General features: G+C 39.5%; 2 protein-coding genes across 2 annotated transcripts in view; both read left to right on the top strand.

The window, feature by feature from the left end:
• abcc8 (ATP-binding cassette, sub-family C (CFTR/MRP), member 8) overlaps positions 1-22,906 on the top strand; it is a 67,083-nt gene extending 44,177 nt beyond the window's left edge. Inside the window, 20 exon segments of the mRNA XM_032585511.1 lie at positions 1,868-1,952; positions 2,216-2,296; positions 3,113-3,250; positions 3,362-3,487; positions 4,414-4,510; positions 7,322-7,569; positions 10,181-10,347; positions 11,736-11,963; positions 12,066-12,158; positions 14,402-14,504; positions 14,774-14,887; positions 16,100-16,220; positions 16,407-16,492; positions 16,494-16,538; positions 16,618-16,696; positions 17,482-17,590; positions 18,096-18,199; positions 20,533-20,666; positions 22,076-22,138; positions 22,600-22,906. Of these exon segments, the coding sequence (XP_032441402.1) occupies positions 1,868-1,952; positions 2,216-2,296; positions 3,113-3,250; positions 3,362-3,487; positions 4,414-4,510; positions 7,322-7,569; positions 10,181-10,347; positions 11,736-11,963; positions 12,066-12,158; positions 14,402-14,504; positions 14,774-14,887; positions 16,100-16,220; positions 16,407-16,492; positions 16,494-16,538; positions 16,618-16,696; positions 17,482-17,590; positions 18,096-18,199; positions 20,533-20,666; positions 22,076-22,138; positions 22,600-22,737 (2,359 nt within the window). The 3' untranslated portion in view covers positions 22,738-22,906.
• Positions 22,907-23,915: 1,009 nt separating this feature from the next.
• On the top strand, positions 23,916-27,498 carry kcnj11 (potassium inwardly rectifying channel subfamily J member 11). Its single transcript, XM_032585562.1, is given in 2 exon segments — positions 23,916-24,808; positions 24,810-27,498. Coding segments are annotated over 2 exon segments (1,161 nt in total). The 5' UTR covers positions 23,916-24,517; the 3' UTR covers positions 25,680-27,498.
• Positions 27,499-27,890: the final 392 nt, after the last annotated feature.

Genomic DNA, 27,890 nt, shown 5'->3' with positions numbered 1-27,890 from the left:
CCCAGTAGCCTGTTCATAAAATTGAAAGTGCTGATCCCTGATTGAATTAAAGCTACTGTTTGACCTGACAGTAAAACACTTTGAGAGAGGATTATTTGATTTTACAGAGGGTGTGTAATTCAACCTCGTCTCTTTAAATCACTCTTGGCACAACAACACATGCTGAGAAACACCTGTGTCTCCAAAATAAAAAAAACACAGCACCGCTAGCGCACAGTCAAGCCCACACTCATGAATTTTACAACAAATGGTTGGTTTGAAAGGCTGCTTTCTTGCTCTTATGGCAACAGGCCTGCCTCTCTGCAGGTCTAATGGACTGTTTATAATTTTCCCCTCCTTTCATATAGTACTAATGGCCCTGTGAGCTTTGTTGTTGTGGATTTGTTCTATGAAACAAAGCCTCTTGTTGCTTTGCCGCTACCATTTTTGTCATGTTGTTTGGTTTATCTGGAGAAATACAGACACACTGTCTGCCGCTGCAGCAAGGTGTTTCTGCATGTTTGTGTTTCTCATGGTGATGTGTGTCTTCTTCGATGCCAGCTACAATATGCAATCGTTGGTTTGTGTTGCTCTGTGGATAAGCTACTGTTTGCAATGCCACACAAACATCCTCAGACATGACCTTCTGAGGTCATGTTATTAATGAACAGAAAAACCTGATGATCATTCAGCTGAAATTTGACATTTATAAACATTGTAAAAACAATTATTTTTATCACAATATGACATCAAATCAGATTAAACGACTATTAATTTTGGCCAGTGATGGTTATGAGAGTTTTAGACCTAAAATTAGGCTGTAAAACCAATTTTTAATTATTCTTGATTAATATATATATTCCTTTATTTAACCAGGTAAACCCCGTTGAGATCTAGATCTCATTTTCAAGAGGGACCTGGGCAAAAAAATTTGCAATACATAGGAACCTGGTTACAAGATAAAAACAATTAATACAATTAATGCTGGAAAATCGACAGAAATCACTTTCTGATTTTTTAAATGTGGCAGAGATCACTCTAATAAAGGTCAACATTCATTTTACAATTATGAGACTGAGTGGTTTATAACCTGGAAGAAACATATTTGCATTTTATAAATAATTATTATTAGTGAAGGTTTTTGTGGCTCTAGTGGTCTTTATTTATTAGCACTAAACGGGCCAGGAATCGAACCGGAGACACCATTGCATTATGGTGTGCCTGCTCTACCACTGAGCTATGAGGCAACCCATTATACAAATTATTTAATTGATTTTTTTCATCGAATTGATCATTACGTTAGTGTGGCCATTTGTGCCTGTTAACCCAGCCTTTCCCAGATCAGACTCTTGGCACACAGATCTGCTGTTTGTCTTAAACTTAATTAAAATGTAACACATCTAAGTGCATCTAAAGGAGTCCTGTCTATGTGTTTTGCAACAGAATCGACAAATAATTCTTGCTCTAGAAACAAAGCTGCTCTCCTAAAGCTGAAGCACTGATTTCATGATGCATTAGTTTGTTTTTTGTGTCATGGAATTATGTCATTATAACCCTTATATGGCTCCATTACATTGAGCTATTGCACATCAAGTAAAGATGATTGCATTTGATAAACAATGTGGGCTGCAAGGTTTAGTAATTGCATTTTAAATTCAAATGATATTAATGGACAGCTCCTCTGCTTTCTGTGTGGAGCAGAAATCAACTCGATTGACCTCTTCATCTCGCAGCGACTGCTGTTTCTGCTTTTGCTTCAGGTTGGGTTGTGATCTGCATACCTAGCAGCAGCTGATACATAAAATCATTGAAATGACAGCTGGCGAGCAGCAGCATTGTTTCTGTCTGCCAGCTGATTTCTGCCCTCATTTGTATTCTGCGTTTGCAGATACAAAGCTGTCATTGAGGCCTGCTCCCTTCAGCCTGACATCGACATCCTTCCACAAGGAGACCAGACAGAGATCGGTGAGCGGGTCAGTACCACCTGGAGTATTCTGTACATATTACATAAGTCCTCGAGTCATTTTTCATCATAATTGTGCAGCAAGGCTTTGATTTTTCTGCTTGCATGAAGCTGGACTGACCTCATTTAGTCAAAGCACTGTCCTGCTGCAACTTCTTTTTTTGCACTTCTAATGATGGAAATAAATAATTGTCTTTTTTTATTTTTTTTAAGTTCATATTCACCGTTACCAATAACCTTTGGGTTTCTTTTTCTTCTTATCTTCTTGTGCAGGGTATCATCTTATCAGGCGGACAGAAACAACGGATCAGCGTGGCCAGAGCCTTGTACCAGCAGACCAACGTTGTCTTTCTGGTGAGTCTGTACAGACACAGAGTAGAGGGTTTTATCAAGAGAGTCACTTTGGTTGATTGGTTTAATATTTCAGCATTCGGTCAGACGTGATTCTATTCCTGAAACTGTCCTGCATAACAAAAATAGCAGCATCCTCCTTCAGCTCAGAGCAGATGACTCTGAGATGTCAGATCCTGATGGATTTTAGTCGTTTAGGACATTTTTGTTTCATTTGACTTACTTTTTTCCCCCCCCACACAATCTATTTTGCTTGGTTCCTAACATGTGAAAGTGTGTAAACTGAATGTTTTGCGCTACTTGCAAATGCAATGTGTAGGAGAACAATATCACTACATTTTACCCTGACCTGAGCAACATATTGATGTTTTTTTTTGTCTATGTGAAGCAGGTTGCTCTTAAAAATGAGACTTTTGTCTTACTGAGATGTACTCATAGAAATAAAAGTGGGGGAAAATGCATGCAAAACATATATCTTAAGGTATTTTCATGTATAAGAATGGCCCGATAAAAGTGTTGAGTACAGTGCAAATTGAGTTTTATTTATTTTTCCTCCACTTTGTATGAATCTCTCTGTGCATCAACTAAAACACACTGTAAAATGTGAGAAAGTCAAAGTGGCATTAACTCTCTTGTAAGGTACTAATTTGTGTCAATTTGGAGGTGACAAACCTTTTGAAATCATTCCTCATTCTCATTTTTTCCACATCCCAAAAACCGGAGTTTTTATCAGAGGTGTGCAGACTTTTACGCTCCACTGTTTGTTCTGACAGATGGTTGTTTTCTTGCACTTTGAAACGTCTGCTTATATATTTTTAGGATGACCCATTTTCTGCTTTAGACATCCATCTGAGTGACCATCTGATGCAGGATGGCATCCTGAATCTGCTGAGGGAGGAGAAGAGGACGGTGGTGCTGGTCACACACAAACTGCAGTATCTGCCACATGCGGACTGGGTAGGACCACTCAGTCTGTCTTCCTTCACTCAAACATTTTATAGACGCTTCATCACCAAGATATCTCTAAAGTGCACACATTTCTTCTGTGTCCGTGCTTCTTCATGTCAGATTATTGCCATGAAAGATGGGACGATCCAGACTGAAGGGACTCTGAAGGATATCCAGAACTCTGAACCAGAACTCTTCAGGCAGTGGAAGACCTTGATGCACAGGCAGGACCGGGAGTTTGAGACGGTGATTAATGACCTGCACTCACAGTATTAATGAGTTTTTAATGACTCTGAGTCAGCATTTAGTAAAACACCACTTCTTTTAATTTGAGAAATTTCTGAGCAAGCCATTCTAGGAGCTTAAAGAGAGAATTAGATAAGTGGTTTTATTATGAGAAATATATCCAGTCCGGGTCAGAAGTTTATGTACACTTATCATGGGGAAGATTGTTTTTTCACAGTGGACTGATTATACAGCAAACAGAAGAACTGAGTAGAAAAATTAAAAATTATATTTTTTATTTAAACCGGATCATACATGCAGGTTAAAATTCATACACACATACATTAATATTTGAGTAAACATCTCTTTGCAAGGAGCAATTCTTTTTGTAGCCGTCAACAAGATTTCTGAGTGAATATTTGATCAGTCATCTCAGATAGGATTAGTTTTGTTTTGTACCACAGATGCAACTTTTAAGCACATTAATCACATTTTCAGCTGGTCGACATGCAGGTCATTCCGGCAGACCAGCTCTTATCTTGATTTTTCCATTTCAAAACCAGTGCTAATACGTAATTGGGATCATTGTCCTGTTGGAACCCCAATTACGTAAAGAAAATTGGTCAGAATAACCCAAAACAATCCAGAAACCAGCACACATTAAGCCTAACATGAGAGGGATCCAGAGGATGCTGACCAGTAAAACAAACCTTCAAGTTGGACTGAAGTCTTTAACCTTCCCTCAAATCAACAACCAGATGGCTGAAACATATTTTAGTGTTCTAACATCACCAAATACAAATTCACAGTAAATTCACATGCATCAAAGTCAGGTTAATGTTGATTATTCAAAACATGAAACTGATATGGCATTCATGCCCATGATGAGATGTAAACCTTCCCTGGAACTGTGCATAAACCATTCCTGAATCTGTTTTTTTTCCCAGGAAACTGTTGCAGAGAACATGACGGATCTGGAGAGGAAAAACCTGCGGAGGGCCATGTACTCCAGAGAAGCTCTGAGGACGGAGGAGGACGAAGAAGGTGAGAGGAGACGGGAAACAAACCAGCTGGAGGAAATTTATGCATGACTGCAGTCTGAGCTTCTCTGATTTCATCCTGGCTGATAATATGCAGGATGACATTTACCTTCACCTGCTGTGTTTACTGAAAAGCATCTGTTACATTAAAGCTTAAGCTCACCAGGCTTATTTTAATGTGTAAGTCTGTAGTAATCCACGTGACTCCTAGTACTTTTATTTCTGTATTATGGTTGATGCAAACACTTCAGAATAGATAAATAATCTCAGTCTTCTTCTTGGCTCTCGCTTTGACTTACAGAGTGCTCAGAAATGTCACCCCCTCTCAGTCCAGCAGCGTCCTGCTGTGACTCTGTGTGTTTGTGTCTGACATTGACAAAAAGGTGAAGGTATTGAGCAGAAGGTGCTGCTTTCTTTATCTGTGCTCTGTGTTGTCTCCCGCGTGCTGGTGGCACCCCGGGCTGGACTTGTGCGATGTCTCCGGCAGCAGCAGTTGCCGTCCTTGCCTTTGAGCAAACAGGTGTGGCCAGAAAACGCATGGTTTGGATAGAGAAACTGACAACAGAGCAGCCGTTGTGGCATTGTGATGCTGGTAGCAAACTGCAAATGTGTGGATTTGAAATGGATGGTTTGAGAAAAACGTTCGTTCTTTTGTAGTAATGCATTTCTCTCACTTCCCTCTGTAACGTTCCTAACTCCTGCTTCTGGTAGGCGACTGAATGAAAGCATGGCTGTCGGTAACTGTTGACCTTTTACCCCTGCTTGTCATTAAGCCTGATTTCCTTCTGCTCTCCCTCTGCTTCCAGCATGTCTGAGCCCAGAAGGCACTGACATGCAGCCTCATGCGCCAACGCCTGCTGCATGGTGTGATGTGTTATATTTACTCTACGTCGTGGATGAAGAGATGGAAAGAGTATTTTCACCAGCTCCCTAAACCCCATGGGAATGAGCATCTGCTTGGAGTAGAGTAGAGACACCGCAGCCCTCCGCAGACAGTGCCTTGCAAAAGTATTCATACTCCCTGAACTTTTTGCTACATTGCAACCACAAAGTTTATTTGTCGCTTGTTGGAATGTTCCAGGAATAAACCAACATAAAAAAGCACACAATCGTGAAGTTGAAGGAAAAATTTTACTTTTTGTTTTGTTTCGTGAGCAAAAAGCTGTGGTGTGATTTTTACTCCTACTTTTATAAGGAATGAGAACTAATTAGGTTTACAGTACAGAGTTAAGTATTTTATTACGTCATTACAACTTTACTCATAATTATCAAGTTAGTCGAGTTGTGTATATAAACAATATTCTTAAACTGATCTTAAACTAATGTGATGCTCAGCATTACATTTGTTAACCAACATACATTAAAGAATCATGACGTCATCAGATCATATTTTTTCAACACTGAAATCAGCTGTACAAATGTTCAAAACTGTCTTCAGTTTGCAGGTTTGCTTGAGCAGAAAGGGAGTAACGTCTGAACGTTAACCCTTTACAATCCAAAATCCTCACAAAATTCTGTCTAATACTTAACTTTTTTTTTTGCATAGATTTAACATGATTAATTTATCAAGCATTTTTATCCAAAAGGTCACACCACTTGATGAGTATTCAACAAGTTGATAAGAGTTAAGTTATGCTCACTTGAGACATTTTATTAAACATGATGTTTTGTTTTATTATGCACCTGAGCTGTGGATTTCTGCAGCTCCTCCAGAATTATCAGGGACCATTAAGAAATGCTTGACCTGTTTGTTTTGGCCATTTTCTTCTGATGATGAATTAGCCTTTCCTCCAGGATGTTTTATAACCTAACCCTACCTTAAATATTTCCACAACTTCATCCCTGACCTTTCTGTTGTGTTGTTTGGTCATAGATGTTTACTGAGTTTCCTCTGCAGCCTTCACAGAATAGCTGGATTTACACTGAGATTAAATCACACATAGTTACCATAACTAGCATATAGTAAATGGCCTGCACTTGTATAGTGCTTTATCAAGTCTGAGGACTCCAAAGCGTTTTACATTACAATCAGTCATCCACCCATTCATGCACTGATGGTGGTGAGCTATATAAAAGCCACAGCTGCCCTGGGGCAGACTAACAGAATCAAGGCTGAAAACCATTCGGCACCAGCGGGCGCTCTGATTACCACCAGCAGGTGAGGCAGGTGAAGTAATTTGCCCAAGGCCACAACAACTGAGACAGACAGAGTGGAGATTCAAAGTGGGAACTCACCGCTTACAGGAATCCCTGTCCACTGAGCCACTGGCACCTCTGACTAACGAGGCAAATGGTTGAACTAGATTTTCTTTCGGTGTGCTACAGTTCAGTGGACTGATTACACATGTATGTTTTTGTCAAAAAAAAGGGGGGAAACCTTCTTCTTAACAAAAAAATCCCCAACTTTGTGCTGTTCTGTGACTTTACACCTTAATAACATGGATTGAGGTTTGTGATTGTAAAGTGAGGAAATTTGAAAAGTTCAAACGGTGTGAATAATTATCTAAGCATGGAACAATTTATTAAAGTCTCTTCTCTGTCTTTGTTAGTTGTTTTGCCCTAAAACTACTTTGTAACAAAGACGAATGAGGGAAATCATAAAAATGTATGTGATATTATAAAAAGAGGTAAAGAGCAAAAGCTGGAACAATCTAAATGTCAGAGAGCATTTGAGAAGTCACTTCAGATAAACACAGAAATAAGACGACTTACGTAAAGTAAAAAAAAAAAAAACTGTGTAAGTGTACCTGTAAAACAAATACCACATTAAGCTGAGGCTGCTTGACCTTTCAACTCATCTCGCTCTTCATTCCAGAGGAATCCTTGGACAGCGAAGATGACGACAACCTGTCGCAGGTGATGCGTCAGCGAGCCACCATCCCCTGGCGCTCCTGCGGTACCTACCTGTCCTCCGCCGGCCTCCTCCTCCTCACTCTGCTCCTCCTCTCACAGCTCCTAAAACACTCCCTCATGGTCGCCATCGACTACTGGCTGGCGCACTGGACGTCACATGTCATCACGGCCAAGATAGACGCCTCTGCTCACAACTGCACCCTCGTTAAGGTGAGTAGCTGATGAAAACTCGCCTGACTAAGTCTTCTCTTCCTTCACCGTTGTTTGGGCCGTGCTGCAGTGGTCCAGCCTCTCTACTGCGACCCTAAAGTATTTGAGCTGAAATTGAACTTAGATCATTGTGTATTAACATGTTTATTTCATAGAGCATTCCATAAAAATGGATTAAAAGTTGATCAAGAATTCACAAAACAGGTGGAATTAGGTTATGACAAACATCTACAAACTCTGGTCAATGCACTGTTGTGTGTCAGTCATGTTCATATTGTTTTTAAGAACCGCTGTGTGAGTTAAAGTTGTGATTCCTACTCATGTCTTCATGCAGCAACTCAACTCTTATGAGATTAGAAGGTTTTCACACTTCAGACACATCTGGCTTTGCAGAAATGCTTATATATGTAAGGTTGTCAGACTAGGTGCTGCAAAAAAAAAAACACTTTTACATTTGGGATCACATTGCAGTCTTTCAACATCCAGTGCAATGAACAGATTTTTATTCCTTACAATTATTCTGTGGGTGTAAAAACTGCAGAATTCCCCTCTGGGGAAATCATCACAGCTTTCCTACATTTTCTTCACTGCTCTTCTCACTAATTCTCCACTGAATCTCAGTTGAACAGAGCTGACCTAAAACCCAAACACCAGAAATTGCCAGCATCAGATGGAGTGCTCACTAACCCGCCCTGAAGCAGCAGCAGCAGCAGCAGCAGCAGCCGCTCAGTCAGTCTGCGTAGCAGAGCTGGAGTCATGCATTTATGGAAAAATCTGTACCAAGATTTTAAATACTTTATTACAAAAAGCAGAAAGAAATCTATAAATTAAAGTATTCACATTTCCTTAGCCGCTTTCTTTCTAAATATGGTTTATTTTTTTTACACACTGTACTTACAGCACTTATAGCACATGAAAAACACAGCAGACACTTTAATCCCCATTCACTGTAAATATGGCGAGGAAAGTTGTGCTGCATCAGAGGTCACACCAACTGTTGTCAGGTTGCCAGTATCCAAGACGAGTAAAGCAACAACTTTATTAATAGTTTTACGTGTTCATGTCCCATCGACTGAAATTTGATACCATTTCAGGCTACAAACAGAGTCAGCTGGCCATGAAGGCTGAAAAGTTCTGGAGAACAGAAGCACACTATGAGCACAGCTAAGTGTACAGAAATTGTCACTGAGCGTATCTTGTTTGGCGGAGCTTCAGAGACGCTCTGCCAGGTTTATCTAATCTGCTCTGAGCAATAGACTAATCCACATGGGGACATTCAGAGGTCCTGTTTGGACATCAAGCACATACACACACGTCCCATGAGCAGCTCAGAACCACAGAGAGAGGAGAATTCAACCTGCATTTTCCCCTCACTGGACAGACAATAAGCCGAGTTTATGCTTTATGAAACTGTAGCAGGAACACACTGGTAGGAATATTTTTAAGTCAAAGGACAACGCAATCTTTTTTGGTTTGCTTGACATTTTCCAAATCAAAAAAAGCAGATTTAGTCGCTGTAATCTGCTTTTAAAATATGCAGTAACTTGTAGAAGTCGCATTTTATTACATTCCAACCACAAACTTCCATATATTTTTGGGGGGCTTTTGTGAAATAACATGGGTTTCAAATCTTTCTACAATTAAATTCTTACATTTTTATTTAGCACTACTGAATCAAAGCTTTCTAAAACCAACTTTCATTGATAGAAAAGGTCTCTATCAGTTTTGGTTAATATATTTGGGGTTGTTGTCCTTCTGTAAGGTGAACCAGATGGATTGTTTTATTTGTGTTATCAGAGTGGACAGCCCATCACTTTAGATTTGATTTGTGGAACCTTTCGAAATCCAAATATCATTTTATTTCTACTTTACAATCCTGCACTTTTTTGTTTTTCTCAAAAAATCTCTCTTAAATACAAAAAAGTTTGACAAAATGAGGAAAGGTTGAGAATATTGATGAGAAGTCATGAGAATATTTTTAAGGCTCTGTTCTCATTTACCTTTTCACCTATTTTACTGTCATCATAGTCTTTTTTTTTCCTTTTTGTTTGCTTTGGATGATATTACCAAGATCTAAGCAAATCTTAATCTAGGTGCTGTTAATGTTATTAATTAGAATGCTGTCACATATGAACTCGTCTTCTTACCATGTCTTTAAACACTAATGGAACATTTAATTTGATTTAATTAATTACTGGTTTTGGTTTGATTCCTTCAGACAGAAGTAGCTCAGTTTTTAATTATACTTGGAAGCCTAGTATTGTCTCTTTCATGTGCTGCATGGCTCTATTAAATCACTACCAGAACACAAAAATACTCATAAAAAGACAAAGAAAACACATTTGAAGTGCAGCTTGACGCTGCTTGAATTCAGAAGAGAGAGAGAAACAACAAAGCATTATCAGCTCTTCCCTTTTTCCCTTTCTGTTTGTTCAAATGTTGCCAGCTCAGCTTTGAGCTTCACTGGCTTCTGCTGCATTAGATGGCTAATTTTTAACCAGCCTCACAGTTTAATTATGCTGGTAATTATAGCACAAGCAAACTAAGTGACACCTCCTCAGATACTAAGTGTTACATCCATCTTGTTGATAAATGTGTCTCTGTGCTGCAGGACTGTGGCTTCAGCCACTCGTGGTATCTGTCTGTGTTTAGCGTGCTCTGCTGCCTTGGCATCGTCCTCTGTCTCGCCACCTCTGTGACCGTGGAGTGGACGGGCCTCAAAGTGGCCAAGAAGCTCCACCACAACCTGCTCAACAAGATCATACTGGCCCCCATGAGGTAGGACACCCACAGCGTGAGCGTGAGTGCGGGCCTGCCTCATCTCAGGTGAAAACAGGATGTCAGGGAACAGTGTGCTGTGTGTCTCTCTGGGTCCAGGCGCAGAACACCTCATTTATATAAAGGGACGCAGTTAAAAGCACCTTCGTTTGGCCTCGTTGCCCAGAGCGCAATCTGTTCTCCGCAGTAAAGCCTCAGCATGTCTCTGAAAACAGACGGGCGTGTTTGTATGCCCTTCATAGACACTCACACATGCAAAAATAAAAATAAAAACCCCAGCTGTACTTGGCGCCAACAGATTTAAACCGAGACAGCTGATTGTAAAGACTGCTAACAGAAACTGCTGATTAGTTCAATATTTTAATGTGGGGATCTTTAGATTTAAACGTGCATGAAAAAATGTTGAGTAGTAAGTAGAAGGGAAGAATTTTGAAAATAGGAATAGGAGTAACAGGAAATAACTTGGTGATTAATAAAGTACTTATACTACTGTGAGTAAAGGACAATAATAGTGGAAAGTAGCTAATAAATAAGAAAAGTTGACTAAATAATATGGTAATATTTATATGATAATCAAATATTTAAGGAACCTGAAAGGTATAAGAAAGTAATATTAAAAAGGAGAAAGTCCTAACATGTAAATATTAAGGAAGAAGAACTGAGTGTTAATTGCATCAATACTGAGTATTAACTAAGTCTTATTGCAAGTAGCAATGATTAGAAATAGATAAACAGAAATGGATAAGTAAAAAATAAGGAAGCCATAATCAATTTAAGTTAATTCAAACTATGTCAAGCAAGTTTCAACTTGCAGTTTGATAATAATTTTAAGTAATAAGTTAATTAAAATAAAAAAAGCTCAATTTATTTTGTTTATTCTGGCTAAATTATAATAAAATATGTCTCAGGTTTGTAGGTGAAAGCAACTTTGAGTCCTGTTGGCTCCAATTCAATCAGAGTTTGATAATTTAATAATTGGGCTTTATTTGATCCTCAGATGAACTATATAATCAGAATGGGATGAGTTACAGTGACTGGAATTAAACTTTGTCCTGTTTGTCCTTTTAAAAGCCAAAAGATAATAATTTGTTGTAATTAATCTCTATACCAGTGAATTTAGTTTATTTATAAATCTATTGATCAGTTAGACATTCACTCAATAACAGATCATTTTGATTTATTCCAGTTTATTTCAATAATTTCAATTCAACGGAGGAAACCAAACATATCAATTCATGACGTTCATGAAAGAAATCTAATCACACATAAAATCTGTTTCATTAAAGATGTCTAACACGTGCAACAATAGCTGATCCATCTCATAATAATTAGTTGTTGCATTTATCATAATTGTATCTTTCATTTCCTTTTCCCTTGGTCCTGCCAAGGCTGTTTGAGACGACACCGCTCGGCAGCATTCTCAACCGGTTTTCCACGGACACAAACACAATCGACCAGCACATCCCCACCACCCTGGAGTGTCTGTCCCGCTCCACCCTGCTGTGTCTCTCCGCCCTGGGCGTCATCTCTTATGTGACGCCCGTTTTCCTCATCGCCCTGCTGCCGCTGGCTGTCGCCTGCTACTTCATCCAGAAATACTTTCGAGTGGCTTCAAGGTGAGTCAGCTGGTTTGGAACATTACAGCTTTATGATGTCCATTAGTAGCACAATTTGAATTGTGATTGATATTTTCCTTCTCCTGTTTGTCTGCTGGTCAGGGACCTGCAGCAGCTGGAGGATGCAACCCAACTCCCTTTACTCTCCCACTTCTCTGAGACAGTAGAGGGGCTCAGCACGATAAGGGCTCTCAGGTAAAATGCAGACATTCTGCATTCAGATCTGCAGAAATAAAGGCTTGTAATCTGTAATACTTCAAATGAGGGAAGACAGAGATAAGTGGGGCTTGGGATTTAGGTTAAATGCTGCAAAAATTAACTTGGATTTTCAGAAAGCAATTTTTTTAGGGGACGATTAAAGATAAGAGAAATAAAATTGTTGTCCACGGTGACATTCTATAAGAAAAAGTCCTGAATGAAAAGCTTGAAGATATAATAATTTACTTTCTGGTAGGGTTTCCAGAAGCTGTTTTTTTTTATTATTTTTACATTTTTTATAACAGTGTGACAGTATAATTCCATTAGTTTTAAAGCAAAGTCTATCGAAACACATTCGCCTTGAATCGGCTTTGTATGTTTCTTTCTTCTGAATCTAGCCTGAAAATTTTTATTTTTTAATACAAAATATAAGCAGAAACCTGCATGTCTAAAGTGTGCCAGATTCATACTTTTATCTGCCTTCATAAGAAAGAATTAAGCACCACTCACTATTCTGAATGTTTCCATTTTTATTATATTGACCAGCAGGGAGAGTTAAAACATTCTGATAGCACTCTTCTTCTTGCTTTGGACAGTCACTCAAAAATAAGACAATCTTTGTCATTGTTTATCTTTGGTCAGTAAATGATGTCAATATGTGGCAAATGTTTTTGGAGAATTTTCTTTCTTTGGTTTTGGTCTGGGATTTGATGTTGTTGTTGCCACCTACTGTCTCAACATGGCTATCACAGAATTTTAGTTACATTTGTGCTTTTCTTAAACAAAATATAATTTTGTTTTTAAAAAATCTGAATTTGTCAAGTCCCAAATGATTGAACTTAGAGAAAATAACTTATAAAAGTGTTTATTTTTGGCAAAGAGAAGATAGAATGACTGAAGTTTACATGTGCAGAGCTTGCTTGATTTTAGCTTTTACTCCTAACGGAGTAGGAGTAAAACATTTCTGCCTTGCATTAAATGATCTCTGAAGTTACGCCACTTTGAGTGAATGATGCTTCAGCATGGTCCTCTGATGTTTCTGATATTGTAGCAAATGAAATGGGAATCTCCAGCTAAGTTAAGCTCTCCGTGATTCTTAAAACATTTTTAAAATGTTCCATTGTTACACATCCCCCACATTTGCTCCTCTGTAACAAAATGTTTGCAAATGTCTATAAAATAATGTGGTGAACCTAAAAATACATGCCAGCTCGCTCTGAGGGCCGTTATTTCTTAACGTCTTAGAAGTTTTATTTTGCTTTGTTTGAATGATATTCAGTTAAAATCAGTAACTAGATGCAGTAAAGCTTTGTGGCAGTTGATTTGTCCTGTCTGGTGCACGTGCCGTGGTTGTCTTCATCTGGGTGGGGGATGAAGGTGTGAGGGGGTTGATGTGTGAGGTTCAATGTTGTGATGAAAATAGACCAAGTTTATAAGACAGTGGCAATGTAAAACATTAATATTGTACCATATATATGACAAATAAAAAAAAAACAGAATCTGGATGCTAACGGCAGCGCTACGATCGCCATTGCTGACTCCTGTTTATTTGTCCTCCAGATTGTGTCATCGCTGTTACATCAGTCCTGACACTCAGGACCTGTAACAATAACAGAACAATGAACCCATAATAACGCTGTTTAATCTCACGCTATCCTATGCAGATGCTTTGTCTGCGCTGATGAAGCTTCACTCACCTCAGCATGCCACATGCTTGCAGTAGCTGCCATGCAAGCGAGTTTGACTTATTTTCTGAACAATTTAAGTAACATAAATTTTCCACATTCCAACAATCAAATGTTTTTGTTTCTTTTTATATCAAACATAGCTACTTATGCTACAGAATGGTGCTACAAAATTTACTTAATGTTGCAGTAAAGACAGTGATAAGGTCACCTGATCTCATGCCTCTCTATACAGATGTATTGGAACAGCTTCCACAGCTGGTGAATTGGACTTATTTTCAAAACAATTCAATCAATATCAATTCTCAACTTTTCTAACAGAAGATCTATTTGTTTCTGCGTGATGCATTACATTTTATTCACCAAGAATTATGCTGGAAATCTTTTCTTTTGCCAAAAACTACCATAGTAAACATATGTTACAGTTTGCTGGGAATGACCTTACCTACTTTTTAATTCTGACTCTGATCCAGTCAGGCAGGAGAAAGCTGCCAGCAGGGAATCCAGTAGAGTTTTGAGATGTTGTGGAACAAATTAAATCCTCTCTCTCGACAGATACGAGCCCAGGTTCAGACAGAGGCTGCTGCAGTTCACCGACGCCAACAACATCGCCTCGCTCTTCCTCACGGCCGCCAACCGTTGGCTGGAGGTCCGAATGGTAATGAACCATCTGCTGTTTGGATCTTTGACGTCCAGATCAGTTCTGCTGCAGTGCTGGTCACTGTGCTGGCACACATTTACCTCAGTATGGATGGATAACTGCTTCCTATATTGAATTACTGAAATACTGATTTCCATAAAGTGCAGTCTTCACATCATGTGTAATGTCTCAGCTGCTGCCCATAAGTCAGTCTACTCTTGTGAATCACTTTACCTTTGATAGATCATGTTCAGTCTTTCAGTGAGTCTCCTTGCTGTGGTCTGCAGGAGTACGTTGGAGCCTGTGTGGTGCTGGTGGCAGCTGTGGCCTCAATCACCAACTCTCTGTACAACCAGCTGCCCCCCGGCCTGGTGGGGCTCGGACTCACGTACGCTCTCATGGTGAGCGTGTTTTTAATCTGTACCAAAGATCTTGAACATTTTTACCAAAAGGAGCTCATTTCTTTTTCATCTCGAGGTTCATAACCATCGGCTTCAGTTTTTTAAAAGCCATTATGATTGGTATTTCATACTATGCTTCCTTTTTACTGAACATGCTTAATAAAAAAAATATATAATAATCATGATGGTTTAGAAAAACTTAAACTCGATATTCTTCATAATAAGAATCAGACCACCTCACCAACCACACTTCCACAAACCTGAACTTTATTGTCACAGGAAATGGATGTTATGGACCAACACTAATTATTGCAAATTGAATGAAGTTGAAAGAAAATTTGACATCATTTAAAAAAAAAAAAAGTAAAACATATTGCATAAATTTCTTTTCAGCCTCATGCACTCTGATAACACTAAATAAAAAATAAACTTGTCCTAGCGGTTAGTCAGTAGGGACTGCCATGTCTTGGTAGGTTTCCAGTTATACTCTTTCAATTTTCAGATGATAGACTAAACAATCTTCCACAACATATTTAAATCTGTTACATTTATTTAACACGTCTGCAGCTTTCCTAGGTCCTCATGTTGCTGTTTGTAATGTTTCCTCTGAGACCTTCACAGAAAACCTTTAGCTAAGTGGAGATTAAATTACACACAAGTGAACTCTGTTTACTTCAAGGCTGCTTGTTGCTCTAGGTTTTTGTTTAAGGGTAGCATTTGATATAAGATTGTAAAGAAAAAAAAGATATTTAAAAAAAATTACAATGACTAAACTTCAATATAGATTTTTTTATTTTTTCAAAACATTGGGATTTTAATCAAGAACTGTTGAATCTGACTATAAGATATTTTCTCTAATATGGAAGTGACCATAGAAGCATGCTTGCATCAGCCTCTTTGTTTTTCTTATTTTTAAACCAAAACAGCTGAACTAGAAATTAGATCAAACATGTTTTTTTTCTCCCTTTTTTGCCACAGAAAAAACAGATTTCTCAATATCTTCTATTTTCTTTTAGATGTATTGCGATATTTTTCTCTCCAAAGTTCACTGCTATCAAAGAACAGAAAGGAATGTGGTAAACGTTATGAGCTGTTCTAAAAATCACCAACATTTTAGTCATTAAATCTTAGTCACCGTCTCTCTGCTCTGTGGTGCGTCCAGACTGGAGGGACTACGTGACTGTAACCGTCCTTCCTGTCCTCTTGTATCAGGTGTCCAACTACATGAACTGGATGGTGAGGAACTTGGCAGACATGGAGGTGCAGCTTGGCTCAGTCAAGAGGATTAATGGCCTGCTCAAAACTGAACCGGAGAATTACGAGGGACTCCTCAGTGAGTGGAGCAGACACATTTTCTGCAAGCCCTAATCAGCCCACTTCCTCTTTTGCTTTATGTTTTTTTTTTTTCATTGCCTTTTTTGACGTTTATGCTTAACATGCTTAAAGTTCTTCTAATTCTGACATAGTATTTTGCTGAGCAAGGCTGTGGTAACATTTCTGTGATGTTTCTGTGTCTCAGGTGTGTCTCAGGTGCCCGATGGTTGGCCTCGACAAGGAGAAATAAAGATCCAGAATCTGAGCGTGCGCTACGACACTACGCTAAAACCCTGTGCTCAAAAATGTCAACGCACATGTGCATCCTGGTCAGAAGGTGAGAAGAGCCGCTGCCTGCAGAAGCTGCTTCTCTGATATGAGCGTTTCTCATGCTGGTATGATTTCATGTTTTTCAGGTGGGGATCTGTGGGAGAACCGGCAGCGGCAAATCATCTTTCTCCTTGGCCTTCTTCCGCATGGTGGACATGTTTGAGGGTAAAATTGTTAGCGAATTAGTTTGATACAGCAGCTACAGATGGAGTGCAGAGAATATGCTGGTAATTCTGGCGCAGATGCATTAAAAATCCTTAAAATGAACAAGCGTTTTATTACAGCAGCATCATTTCAGAAAGCAAAACATTTTTTAATATTCAGTCATATAATTTGAGAATATTTATTTGATGCAGAAATAAATATAAATAAATGGAAACCTGGTGACCTCAAAAGGTTACTCTTCTTTTTCTCATTTTCCCTTCCTTACTGTTCTCCTTATATGGCAGCAAAATAAATTTGGGTTTTGTGATGTTTCTAGTATTTCATAATTGCCTTACATACTGTCAATTTTCTGTTCTTCAGAGTGTAAATGGCCGTAGTGGCTGTACACAAATTACCCTTCAAAGGATTAATAAGGTTTCTTTTTAATCCTGACTAGATTACTAATTGTAGGTATCTCTGACTTCAACTTTCAAAACTTGACGCACAAATAATTCAAAATGCTTCAGCTTCATAAAGGAAGGCAATCATTAGAGGCGTTATTAGTGGGTAACATTAATTGCACGTAATTTTATATTTCTATAAAATGAATTTACTCAAATGATCAAGAAAAGCCTTTGATTTTCAAAGATACTTAGTATAAGATCATGCTTCTGTAATAAAAGACGGACTAATAAGGCTTTTTACATATTTAACAGACAATAAATTTATCTGTCTATATTCCAGGCACTGTTTTAAGCTTTTTAAAAAGAAATGAAACAAGAACTTTTGTTTGTCTTGTTTCACAGGGAGGATTGTGATTGACAACATCGACATCTCCAAGCTGCCTCTGCAGACCCTCAGGTCCCGGCTGTCCATCATCCTTCAAGACCCCTTCCTGTTCAGTGGCACCATCCGGTACAATGAACTCCTCTGTCAACAGGAAGACTCGTTAATGGAGGCTCAGATCAAATCTTACTTAATGAAGAGGGACGCAGGACATTTCCAGAACATTTGGGAAAACTGCGCCAACCATTAATTGCACTTATCTGAAACATGAGAAGAGCTGCTTATAGATAAGAGGTCATTTCTCTGAAATGTTCAGAGGAGCTTCCTATTTATAGACCACAGTGGAACACCCCATAAAAGTCTTTTAATGTTGGGAAAACAGACGACAGGGAATTAATTAAGGCTTTGGATATTCATATCAGCCGTAATGCAAACAATACGGTTTGGTTTTAGTCTCTGATGTGAACAGCCTGATATCAGATAATGTTTAAAATCACTATCTGCACTGCCTCTCTGACATTTATTTTAGATTTCATAATCATATATTGACTACAAAATACTACCAGAAAGGTTTATTTACATATTATAAAGTACCAGTGCCTCTAAATGTTGCTTGGTGGATGCGTGTGTGCAGGTTCAACCTGGACCCAGAGATGAAGGCGACAGATGAGATGTTGTGGGAAGCTCTGGAGATCGCCCAGCTGAAGCCTGTCGTCAAAACCTTGCCAGGAGGTCTGGGTAAGAGAAAAACAAAACACCAGCATTCACTTTATGATAAACCTGTTGGGTAAACTGTGCTTCAGCTAATTAATAATCTTAGAGTTCATGTTCAGAGTGCCGTCATCGAGTATCTCTAGTCAAGGATCGAACGGCTGTATCAAGTCACTTAGGCATTAAATTTTTAACTTAGCTGACCGTCTTTATACGGCAGATCTGACAGCTGGCGCCTGCAGCAGACTCATTATATCAGATGTTATTGGGACTTGCCAAAGTATTCATACAGCATGATTTTTTGCAACATTGTATATTTTTTTGCAACATTGTATTTTATTGACATTTTATAATCTAAAGTAACAAATATTTCCTTGTAAAATGGAATAAAAATGTTGTTTGCTTTGTAGAGCTCTGAGAAGTTTCGCATATATTTGTATTCAGTTGCTGTTTTAACATCTGGTAATAAATGACAAATTCAAATTCGTTCATGCACTTCAAAATGCAACAACTAGACTCATTAAATCCAGAAATGAAACTCATAGGATTGGAGCAGGACAGTGATCCTAAATTACAGCTGAAATTGAACTAGAATGGTATAGATAAAGGCATATTCATGTGGCACAATGACCCAGTCAAAGCTCAGATCTAATATGTGGCAACACTTAAAAGTTTATGTTAACAGACTCTCTCCAGCATCCTGATTTAGTTTTGAACTGTTTTGCAAAGAAAAGGGGAAAATGTGTCTGAAAAGTTAGACAAAAAAAAAACACATTAGTCCATAATGATAGAACGAGGGCAGGAGAGCAGAATACAAATATACCCCCCACTTTTCATGTTTTCATTTGTAAAGAAAATCTATTTCTGTCAGTTTCCTTCATCTTCACAATTAAGGACTACTTTGTATTACTCTATCTCAAAGAAGTCCATTAAATACATTGAAATGTGTAGTTTTAATGTCACAAAATGTGACAAAGCATTAAAGGGGTATGAATACTTTTGCAGGCCTTTGTATGTGAAAGCCAATCAGCTGCTATGCACACATCAACTCGCTGCATGAAGCTGTACATAAAGGTTTTTACTGCACTTTTATCTAAACTTCTGCATTTTTACACAGCTTTTTTTTAAGAAAACAGAAGAGCAGCTAGGCTGCTAATGTTTGATAACAGACTAATGCTACTCTCATCTGATGCATCTTTCCACTTCAGAGTCAGAAACCTGTTTTCTTTTTCAGAGTGTAACACTGATGAAAGCAGGCATCTGGAAACTGAAGGCAGATGCTAAATAGGACATTTGTGTGTGGACAGGGACTTTAAGGTTAATTAAGCTTCCCTATGATTTAAGGAAAGTGTCTGTACAGTGTCTATATTGCATAATAAACAGTTTGCAGTTCACTTCATATGTGAACATGGAACTAAAAAAGGAGCTGGAGAAAGTGAGAAAACATCAGAAATAATTAACGTCTCCTGTTTTTTTTTGTTTTGTTTTGTTTTTTTTTCCTTACTTTTTATTTTTATTCATTCTCTGTATTTTGAACCAGTCATAAAAATGTACTGGGAGGAGAAGCCATAAATATTACAACTTGTGAGGGAAATATTTATCAAGTTACAGCTACTATGTAACAGACAGAGGATCAGCTTAAGAATTTCACCTCAATTATTGAGCAAGTTTAGAGTTTCAAAAAGGCCACTTATAAATGTTGAATTACCTGTCACTGTGCTCATGGGAACAGATGTTTAGTGGACTCACTGGGATCTGGTCAGTTTAACACTTTTTTCCTTTTACTGGGTGTTTTAGATCATTTTTGGGAAAAAAAAAATGTGAACTACTAAAATACATTATTATAGTGGCTAAAAAACTGCTTAACAAAGAGTACAGATTTATGTTTTTAAGACAATATGTTTGAATATGTCTAAAATTCTACATTATATGTGGCGTTAATCATTTGCGGGAACTTGCCAAGTAATTTGAATATACAAACAGCAAGTTTCACTATAATTCTGCAATAGTAGCTGTTCATATGGAGACAATTATACAGTCGATCTTAGGTTTAGGATTTCTCCATCATAAAGGTTCAAATAAATACAAAAAAGTTCTGATTTCAACATCTCCAGCTTTGTATGTAAGGTCCATCTTTTATTACTGTACCATAGTCCCTTGTTACTAACTGTGCTTCCGTCGGTAAAAACTGGTTATACAAACTACTAATGGTATTAACAGCATATTATAAGGTTAAAAAATACAGAGCAAAAGTTAAAAGTTCTGGGTCTTCTCTTCTGTTCACCTGTATTCAGTCCACATCTGAGCCTTTATGACGGCTTTGTGGTTGTTGTTTATGAAGTTTGTGGTTGTGTTTTCAGATGCCATGGTAACGGAGGGAGGAGAGAACTTCAGCCAGGGTCAGAGACAGCTCTTCTGTCTGGCCAGAGCCTTCGTGAGGAAGAGCAGCATCCTCATCATGGACGAAGCCACGGCCTCCATAGACATGGCGACGGTCAGTACGCGCCTAAGAAGAGAAACATCTCGAGGCGATGAAATGGAGATGAGTTTTAGGTAGGAAGGGAGGCACAGGAAATGAGAAAAGCAGAGATAGGAGAGGGCGACGGAAATGAGAGCTCACAAAGTTGACTGGGTGCAGTTTAGCTGCCAGCGACGGCGCAAAGATAAAGACAAATTAAGATGTTAATGGGCTGAAACTCCAAATACAATGAAGAACAAGAGGCAGATTAAAATGGGAGAAATTAATGACAGTGAGTCTCACCTGAACTTAAATTTAAATATTTACTTCTATAATTAACTATTGAGACCCACAGATTTGGTCAAATCTTACACCTCATTCTGAATCCAATATTCATTTTTGGACTTTTACTGAAACCTTCCAGTTGTTCTCTTTAGTGGTGGGTTGTTAATTCAGCATTCAGCTGCAGTTTCAACCATCTGGCCGCAGACTGTCACCTTTGGAGATAAGGAAATGTTTAGGATGTCCAGAATCAAGATAACACCATGACTCAAATGTCCAATAAACTGGAAGAAGCCGGGACACCGGGTCACTGTCCACATTACAGTGGACTCAGAGGATGACAACCAAGAAAGAACATCCTGCTAGAAAATCAGCAACTTCAAGTTCGACTGAAATTTTAAAATGTCTACATAGACAGAGAGTAGTGGTGCTGGTGCATAAAGCGGTTGAAGCCTGAATACGCCTTGGTCAGGGCAGTGATACCAAACACACAGTAAAACCGGTCTGGAAAGTTCCAGCGTTACTGAAAATGGAAAGACTCTGCTTAAAAGCAGGGTCAATGCCAGGAAGTTAACCAGTTTACAGTAGTGTTATCATTTCAGATAAGGAGAGGAATCAAATAAAGGAAGTTTCAGAATAATGTGCCATTCAGACCTAAACAGTCACCTCAAGCTAAACATGTGGATACTTTATGACAAAAACTGCACTTGATAAATATGAACTACTGTGGCAGGGAGAGAGGGAGACGATCAGACATGGAATCCCAAACTGAGGATTTTAGAGTGAGGAGGAGAGTTGGAAGCAAGCAGAAGTGCTGGGGAGGGTATCCATGAAGCTGGAAGAGGGTGAAATAAAAGAAGGCAGAGCTAAGTGCGTATAAGAGCCTGAGGGGAGTTTCTGTACATTCAGATATCCCTCTCTTGAATGTTCACTCACAAACAGCTCCACTTTGAGCTTACAACAACGTAGCAGGAAAGCCCCGGAGGAAACACAGTTCAGCTTTTATTGCACACAGATAAACAGGATAGCGGGACAGAACGAAGAATATGTGTGTTTTTATTACAAGCATTAAGTTAAATCTTAATAAAACTCATATTTTTATGCAAAGTGGAATCTAATGTGTGTATGTTTGAACCAGCATTCTCTTGCTCTGCATCCCTCAGGAGAGCATCCTGCAGAAAGTGGTGATGACCTCTTTTGCTGACCGGACAGTAGTAACTATAGCAGTGAGTACCTCTTCCTCCTCTTCCTCCTCCTCCTACACTGCAGCAGCTCTTCAGGGATTTCTGCAACATAGCGGCTATACAGTTTCTGCCCCGAGAGTGCTGACTTTCATCCTGTTCTGCTAATGTGTTTCTCATAAATGGCTGCAGATATTCTGCTGCAAGATCATGAAGCAAAGAGGGAAACTAGGTCAGAGGAAGGAATGAATGAACGACTTGTTTTGTTTTTCTCGTCCTCATAAAGGTTTTGCAAAAACATTAATCTGCCAATGCTGATTGTTTTTATTAAATTATATTCAGCTATTTTAACTCTTTATCTTCCATTTGCAAACTCATTGATTTGTGCATCATCACAACACTGCATCCAAGTTTTAAAAGAGAGATAGTGAGTCAGTTTGAGTTCTTCGAAGCGCTCTCTGAGCTGTCCCAGTGCAGTAATGGATCCCTTCTTCTCCGCCACGCAGCATCGAGTCCACACCATCCTGAACGCTGACCTGGTGATTGTGATGAAGCGGGGGATCATCCTGGAATACGACAGACCCCAGGCCCTGCTTGACAGAGAGGACAGCGTCTTCGCCTCCTTCGTGCGAGCGGACAAGTAGAGGAAGCGGCACGAGAAGAGGAAAGCTTCGGAAGCGTCAAAGGAAGACATTCAAAGTGCAATTGTCCCACGGAATATCTATATTCCTCTTATTTTTTAATCATGCTGTATTATATTTGTACATAAAAATGACTGATTCTTTGTTAATAAAACATAAATTATCATCACAATGTGTTTTGACTCTGAGGTTTTCAGGACGGTGATTTTTATTACTGCAGATAAAGAGAAAAGAGCTGAGCAAGTAACTGCTGCCACTGAAATGCATACAATTTTCTATACAATGGAGGACATTAAACAACATTATAATGATTGGTTATTAAAGATGGAGGGCATAGTTTGTTGACCCCTTTAATCTTAAAGAATATAATCTCTTAAAGATTTGAGATTTAGTTCATTGTATCTCCACCCAAAGATGCAACTAACTTTGACTAGTCCCACAAAGTATTGAGTTTGTAACTTCATTATTTTTAATTCAATTCACTCAGGTAGCGATTGCGTCCATCACTACTCAGCACAGTGTCTGATTTGTAAAACACTTCGCGTTTTTCTGACTGCTGGTGCGGCCCCCCTCTGGCCCATGTGACCCACATCAAAATACTCCACCTGTTACAAGTTGGGTTCCAATATTTTTGCACCACTGGTGATTTTGATCAAAACAATTATTTATTAAATGGAGGGTTTTTTTTCCCTCCACTGAAAAATTTACCAGATTATATTCATATGAATTTAGTTTAAGGTTTTTTTTATTCACGTTATTCACGTTGAATGCCAATAATGTGAGCACCTTGTTCTGTAGGTTCTCAGGGTTGGTTTATAAAGAATCCCTTGAAACATTGTGACATCGTGTGATTTCTTGAGAAGTGATTGACTGTGTTCTAACTGTCAACACAGTTAGAACTGTTTCTAACTGTTTATTCAGAGCTGTAAATAAGCAGATTTAATGAGCTGCTCGTTGCATCTCTCTTGGATTCTCGTCTCCTCCTGCGCTTGCGTTCCTCCGTTATAGCAGAAGGAAAAGTGGGCGTGTTGTTGCCTTTGAGGCAGCAGCAGAGGCAGTCGGAGGTGACTGAAAAGGATATATTTGACAAACCGTGGCTTTGCGTAAAGGTTTGTTTGGGGTGAGTAAAGAAAACCAACTCCTTTTTTTAAAAACTACAAAGTATCCTTTGAGTGCAAATAGCGTTTGAAAAACCATTTTTAAAAATCACCGATAGACTAAAACGGAGGGTGGGGGAGGGACTGCTTCTCCTCCTCGCTCCATCTCACGTTACCGAGCTATAGTGGAGTGGCGAGGTCAGCACAGCTCCAGCTGCGACACGTGAACCTGCCTCCAAATATAAATGTGATCAAACGCCGCTCAGAGGGTCCTCACACCCCTGCGTCGAAAGTTTATCCCCCCCCCGAATCCCCTTTACGCACAAGGCCACGACCACGAGAACGCAGCTACGCGTATAGCCGAGTGAACTCAGGATGAGACTGGGTGGCGTGGCCCAGCGATGTCCAGTCAGTCGGACGGTGCTGTGAGTGGCGGCGGCAGCTGTGGAACGTGGAGAAAGAATCCTCTCATGGGACTTCCCGGTCCTGAAGCGCCTGATCCGGAGGCGACGTGAGGAGTGCACGAGCCTCCAGAACACGGAGCGACGCCAGGACTCTCCTCACTGCGCCCGACAGCGGACAGCAGCGGGTTCCGACTGGGAAGGAAGGGGGACGAACCCGTCTCTGAGCCGAGCGCACAGAGGACCCCGAGCCTGAAGGTTGTGGGTACATAGCATGGGAGTGCAATGTTGTCCAGGAAGGGACTCATTCCTGAGGATTACTTGCTGACACGATTAGCTGAGGATGTTCTGCAGCCGAAGTACAAGGCCAAACAAGGGAAGGCTCGGTTTGTGGGGAAGAACGGCACCTGCAACGTTGCGCACACCAACATCCGAGAACAGGGTCGGTTCTTACAGGACGTGTTCACCACACTAGTGGATTTGAAATGGCTCCACACTCTCATCATTTTCACCATGTCCTTCCTGTGCAGCTGGCTCCTGTTCGGGATGATCTGGTGGCTTGTGGCTTTTGCGCACTGGAGACCTGGGTGAAAAGGGGGATGATTTTGTCCCGTGCGTAACGGACATCCACTCCTTCTCCTCCGCCTTCCTCTTCTCCATAGAAGTCCAGGTGACCATCGGCTTCGGGGGTCGGATGATCACGGAGGAGTGCGTCTCGGCCATCATCATCCTCATAGTGCAGAACATCGTGGGACTGGTCATCAACGCCATCATGCTGGGCTGCATCTTCATGAAAACTGCGCAGGCTCATCGGCGCGCGGAGACGCTCATCTTCAGCAAGCACGCAGTCATCTCCCTCCGAAACAGCAAGCTGTGTTTTATGATCCGCATCGGAGACCTGAGGAAAAGCATGATCATCAGCGCCACCGTGCGGATGCAGGTGGTGAGGAGGAGCACCACAGAGGAGGGAGAGGTGGTGCCCCTTGACCAGATCGACATCCACATGGATAATCCGGTGGGGACCAACGGGGTCTTCCTGGTGTCCCCCCTCATCATCTGCCATGTCATCGACAAGTCCAGCCCCCTGTACGAGCTTTCACCGAACGACCTGCAGCACCAGGACCTGGAGGTGATCGTGGTGCTGGAGGGGGTGGTGGAGACCACCGGCATCACCACGCAGGCCAGGACTTCCTACGTGTCGGAGGAGATCCTGTGGGGCCAGCGCTTCGTGCCGACGGTGTCCGAAGACGACGGCATGTACGCAGTGGACTACTCCAAGTTTGGCAACACCGTCAAGGTACCGACGCCGTGCTGCAGCGCCAAGAAGCTGGATGAGGCCGGTGGCATCGCACGGTTTAAGCTGAACGAGGGCGTCACCATGCGGCCGTCCGTGAGAAGGCGGAGGGGGACCGCGATAGTGCGCAGGTCCAGAATGGAGAACAAGTGAGGCGTTCTGCTTAAAACTGAGCCGCTTCACTTCCAGTATCATTTAAAAACAACCTGAATCTTATTTATTTTACATTTGCGCGCACATTGTATGCACACATAAACCTGTGTTTACCTCAGGATCAGAGACAAAGCACTGAAATAACTCTGACTGTTGGAATAGTTCAGAATTTCAAAATTGGGGTTCTGTGAAAAGGTTACACGTAGTTAATGACCTATCTATCTTTAATAAACGATTCTCTTTCTATCCATATTTATTATGAATCCAGAGTGATTATCTGAGAGGAAACAGTAAACTCTACCGCCGAAAGCAGCTCTAGTCTCAACGCTGTTCTTAATGTGGCTTTCATTTTTTTTTTTTTTTTTTTTACCAAAACCCTACACAAAAATATCTTATATGTGCTGCATCAGTGTCATAACTTCAAGTATAATCTGAAGGATGAATTATTTAATAATTGATTTTTATGACAAAGAAAATAAAGCAAGCAGATTTCTGTGAATTTGAAAGCATTGGGATTTACTAAGGATGAACACTAAAATTGATTAAAAGAAAGGAGTTAAAACTACAAAGTCTGAATACCAAAGTACCCAACATTTATCTGAGAGGAGAAAAATGGGAAGGATTTCAAAGACTGAGAAAGACATTTGTTCCTTCAGCTTTCAACACCAGAGCTGCCAAGGACAGAAATAGAAACTAGAAACAGTGCCTTACTTTTGTCAGATGTTTTTTTTCCCTCTCAGTTGAGGAGCAGAAGGATTTCTCTTACATGTCTTTCTGACCAGGTAAACAGTTCTGGACTCCACAATATTCTCACTCTGGATTTGGGACCAGGTTGGATGTGGATGAAGAAGTGCTTAAAGAAAGTTAATAAGTAGGCAAAGTTACAAAACCTAGCTGAGAGGAAAAACACGACAAAGAACTTTCAACAAAATGAAATCAACAACATATTGTGACCCAACTTGACCTGGTTAGATAAAAGCCTGACCTGGTTGAATAAAGGCTTTGACTTTTTGTTGCTTACCTGTTTTAAGATTAAATACAAAGACGTGAGAAAAATCTCAAAACGTGGATAAGAAGTTTAAAATTGTATTTCAAGAATAATGTTGAAATAAATCTCTAGTTTGCAGTCAGACGTAGAAGAGGAGGTATGAATTAGACCTAAATTTGCCCTAATTCCAGGATCAGTGTATTTCCTGGAGAGGAGACATCAATAGATAGATTAGCCCATTAGAGGCAGAGTTGGAGTGAGTTTATATAAAAAAATAAATAAAAAGAAAAATAAATGGAAATATGTATATTTTACCAAAATGTCTACAATCTATTACTGCAATTATAATACATCTTTGAAGTTTCAAACATCAGTAATCAATCTATTGAACAGTTATTCTAATAGGTAATATGCTTGATTAAAATTTTATTATCAAACTTAGAGAATAGTTTGGGTACTTTGGTGCAAAATAGAAGTAGGGAGGGATGAAATACTGTATGTAGGTACAGAACAGGAGTATAAATTGGCAAATTAAGGAAATAACTCTAGAGTTCTTAATTGGGTCGGAGATCTGACCCAATTAAGTCAAAATGTTTTCTATTCCTGGTAAGAAATTAATGTTTTTTAACCTTTTAACAAAACCCCACTTCAAAACTTCTGAGATGTTTAAATGTGAGCCCTGGCATCCAGAGTGCAATGTTTGTTTTTTTAAATCTGAATGATTGCATGTATTTTAAATTATTAGAAAGGGAGATGCTTAACTTAAAGATAAAAAGAATGTTGTATATGGCCTTGCTGAAAATGACATTAAAGTAAAGCTGTTTTCATGTACTCCATTTTTTCTCATCTTTCTTTGCTCAAATACAATCATGAACAATATTTGAAATATTATCGATCTTCATGTATTTTCAACATTATGGCAATATTTTTGTACTTAATAAAGTATCAGCCCTGGAGGCAGAGCTGGCCTGAGGTAAAGCGAACCAAGCAGCTATTTGGGCCCTCAGGCCATCTGGGGCCCCATTAAGACTTGAATTTTAACACAGACTATAGACTTGTTAGATATATCTAACTATCTTACAAGAATTTCAACATTTGTTTGAGAATGAGAATGTCAATTTAACAGTTTCAGTAAATATGAATTAGATTTTAAATAGTTTAACATTTAAATTTAAAGTTTTAAGGAACCAGCAAGTTTACTTTCTAAAAGTAAAAAAAAAAAA

The sequence above is a fragment of the Xiphophorus hellerii genome, chromosome 2 (assembly GCF_003331165.1).
Source record: "Xiphophorus hellerii strain 12219 chromosome 2, Xiphophorus_hellerii-4.1, whole genome shotgun sequence".
Classification (NCBI taxonomy): Eukaryota; Metazoa; Chordata; class Actinopteri; order Cyprinodontiformes; family Poeciliidae; genus Xiphophorus; species Xiphophorus hellerii.
Note: the sequence above shows the minus strand (reverse complement) of the source record. Positions and strands in the feature narration are given on the sequence as shown.